This window comes from Oncorhynchus mykiss, chromosome 24 (genome assembly GCF_013265735.2).
Source record: "Oncorhynchus mykiss isolate Arlee chromosome 24, USDA_OmykA_1.1, whole genome shotgun sequence".
NCBI classification, from domain to species: Eukaryota; Metazoa; Chordata; class Actinopteri; order Salmoniformes; family Salmonidae; genus Oncorhynchus; species Oncorhynchus mykiss.
In genome coordinates, this window is record NC_048588.1 from 41,265,824 (window position 1) to 41,267,682 (window position 1,859).

General features: G+C 46.0%; 1 protein-coding gene across 1 annotated transcript; it reads left to right on the forward strand.

Annotated features, from left to right (window-relative positions):
- The first annotated feature begins 943 nt into the window (after positions 1–943).
- Positions 944–1,456, forward strand: LOC118944044 (keratin-associated protein 4-3-like). Its single transcript, XM_036961569.1, has one exon. The coding sequence runs from the start codon at positions 944–946 to the stop codon at positions 1,454–1,456; it is 513 nt and encodes a 170-aa protein (XP_036817464.1).
- The last annotated feature ends 403 nt before the right edge of the window (positions 1,457–1,859 follow it).

The following is a 1,859-nucleotide window of genomic DNA, read 5'->3' on the forward strand; positions in this document are numbered from 1 at the left end:
CACACACACACACACACACACACACACACACACACACACACAGGGAAGACACACACACACATACATAGTGCACACACACACAAATATAGAGCACACACACACACACACATAGGGATCACACACACATACAGGGCATCGGGGGCAGAATTATATGTTACTCCCACTTCACTCTTTGTAGAAAAGAGAGGAAAGGGAGGAAAGGAACAAAGGGTGGATGGATCTGGCTCAGCATGCCATTTCAGAACTCAGACTGAGAGAAAGAGAGAAAGAGAGTGTTGAGGGCAGTTTATTAGAGGGCTCAGGGGTGTGTCAGTCACAGCCTCACCCTGTGTCTCTATGGGATCTTGCTCCCATAACCTCTCTTGTTCTCTTCTGTACATTTGTCATGTGCTTTTAGAGATGTTGGTGACTGAGGGTGCTCATACACATACACACACACAGAGTTGGTACCTGACAGACTACTTGACAGAGAGTTGCTACCTGACAGACTGCTTGATGGAGAGTTGCTACCTGACAGACTGCTTGATGAGAGTTGCTACCTAACAGACTGCTTGATGGAGAGCTGGTACCTGCCAGACTGCTTGATGGAGAGTTGCTACGTGACAGACTGCTTGATGGAGAGTTGCTACCTGCCAGACTGCTTGATGGAGAGTTACTACCTGACAGACTGCTTGATGGAGAGCTGGTACCTGCCAGACTGCTTGATGGAGAGTTGCTACCTGCCAGACTGCTTGATGGAGAGTTGCTACCTGACATACTGCTTGATGGAGAGTTGCTACCTGACAGACTGCTTGATGGAGAGTTGCTACCTGACAGACTGCTTGATGGAGAGTTGCTACCTGCCAGACTGCTTGATGGAGAGTTGCTACCTGACAGACTGCTTGTTTAGAATTGCTACCTGACAGACTGCTTGACGGAGAGTTGTTACCTGACAGACTGCTTGATGGAGAGTTGCTACCTGACAGACTACTTGACGGAGAGTTTCTACCTGACAGACTGCTTGTTGGAGAGTTGCTACCTGACAGACTGCTTGATGGAGAGTTGCTCCCTGACAGACTGCTTGATGGAGAGTTGGTACCTGACAGACTACTTGACGGAGAGTTTCTACCTGACAGACTGCTTGATGGAGAGTTGCTCCCTGACAGACTACTTGACGGAGAGTTTCTACCTGACAGACTGCTTGATGGAGAGTTGCTACCTGACAGACTGCTTGATGAAGAGTTGCTCCCTGACAGACTGCTTGATGGAGAGTTGCTCCCTGACAGACTGCTTGATGGAGATTTGCTCCCTGACAGACTACTTGACGGAGAGTTTCTACCTGACAAACTGCTTGATGGAGAGTTGCTCCCTGACAGACTACCTGACGGAGAGTTTCTACCTGACAGACTGCTTGATGGAGAGTTGCTACGTGACAGACTGCTTGATGGAGAGTTGCTCCCTATCCCAAAAAGGTTAATGCAAGCACTGTGTCAGATTTCAAATAAGCTTTACTGAAAAACCAAACCATGCAATAATCTGAGCACGGCGTTTAGACACAAAACAAGCCATACAGATACCCGCAATGTTTTAGAGTCAGTAAAATTCAGAATTAGCTTTATAAATATTCACTTACCTTTGATGAACTTCATCAGAATGCACTCCCAGGAATCCCAGTTCCACAATAAATGTTTGTTTTGTTCAATAAAGTCCATAATTTAAAAAGTCCAAATACCTCCTTTTGTTAGCGCATTTAGTTCACAAATCCAAACTCACGAGGCCCCGGCAAGTCCAGGCGGATGTTCAGACAAAAAGTTATTTTACAGTTCGTAGAAACATGTCAAACGATGTACAGAAAAAATCTTTACAATGTTTTTAACTTC

What these genes read in the sequence shown, in the direction of transcription:
- LOC118944044 (XM_036961569.1), top strand. Translation starts at nt 944, where the DNA reads ATGGAGAGTTGCTACCTGACAGACTACTTGACGGAGAGTTTCTACCTG.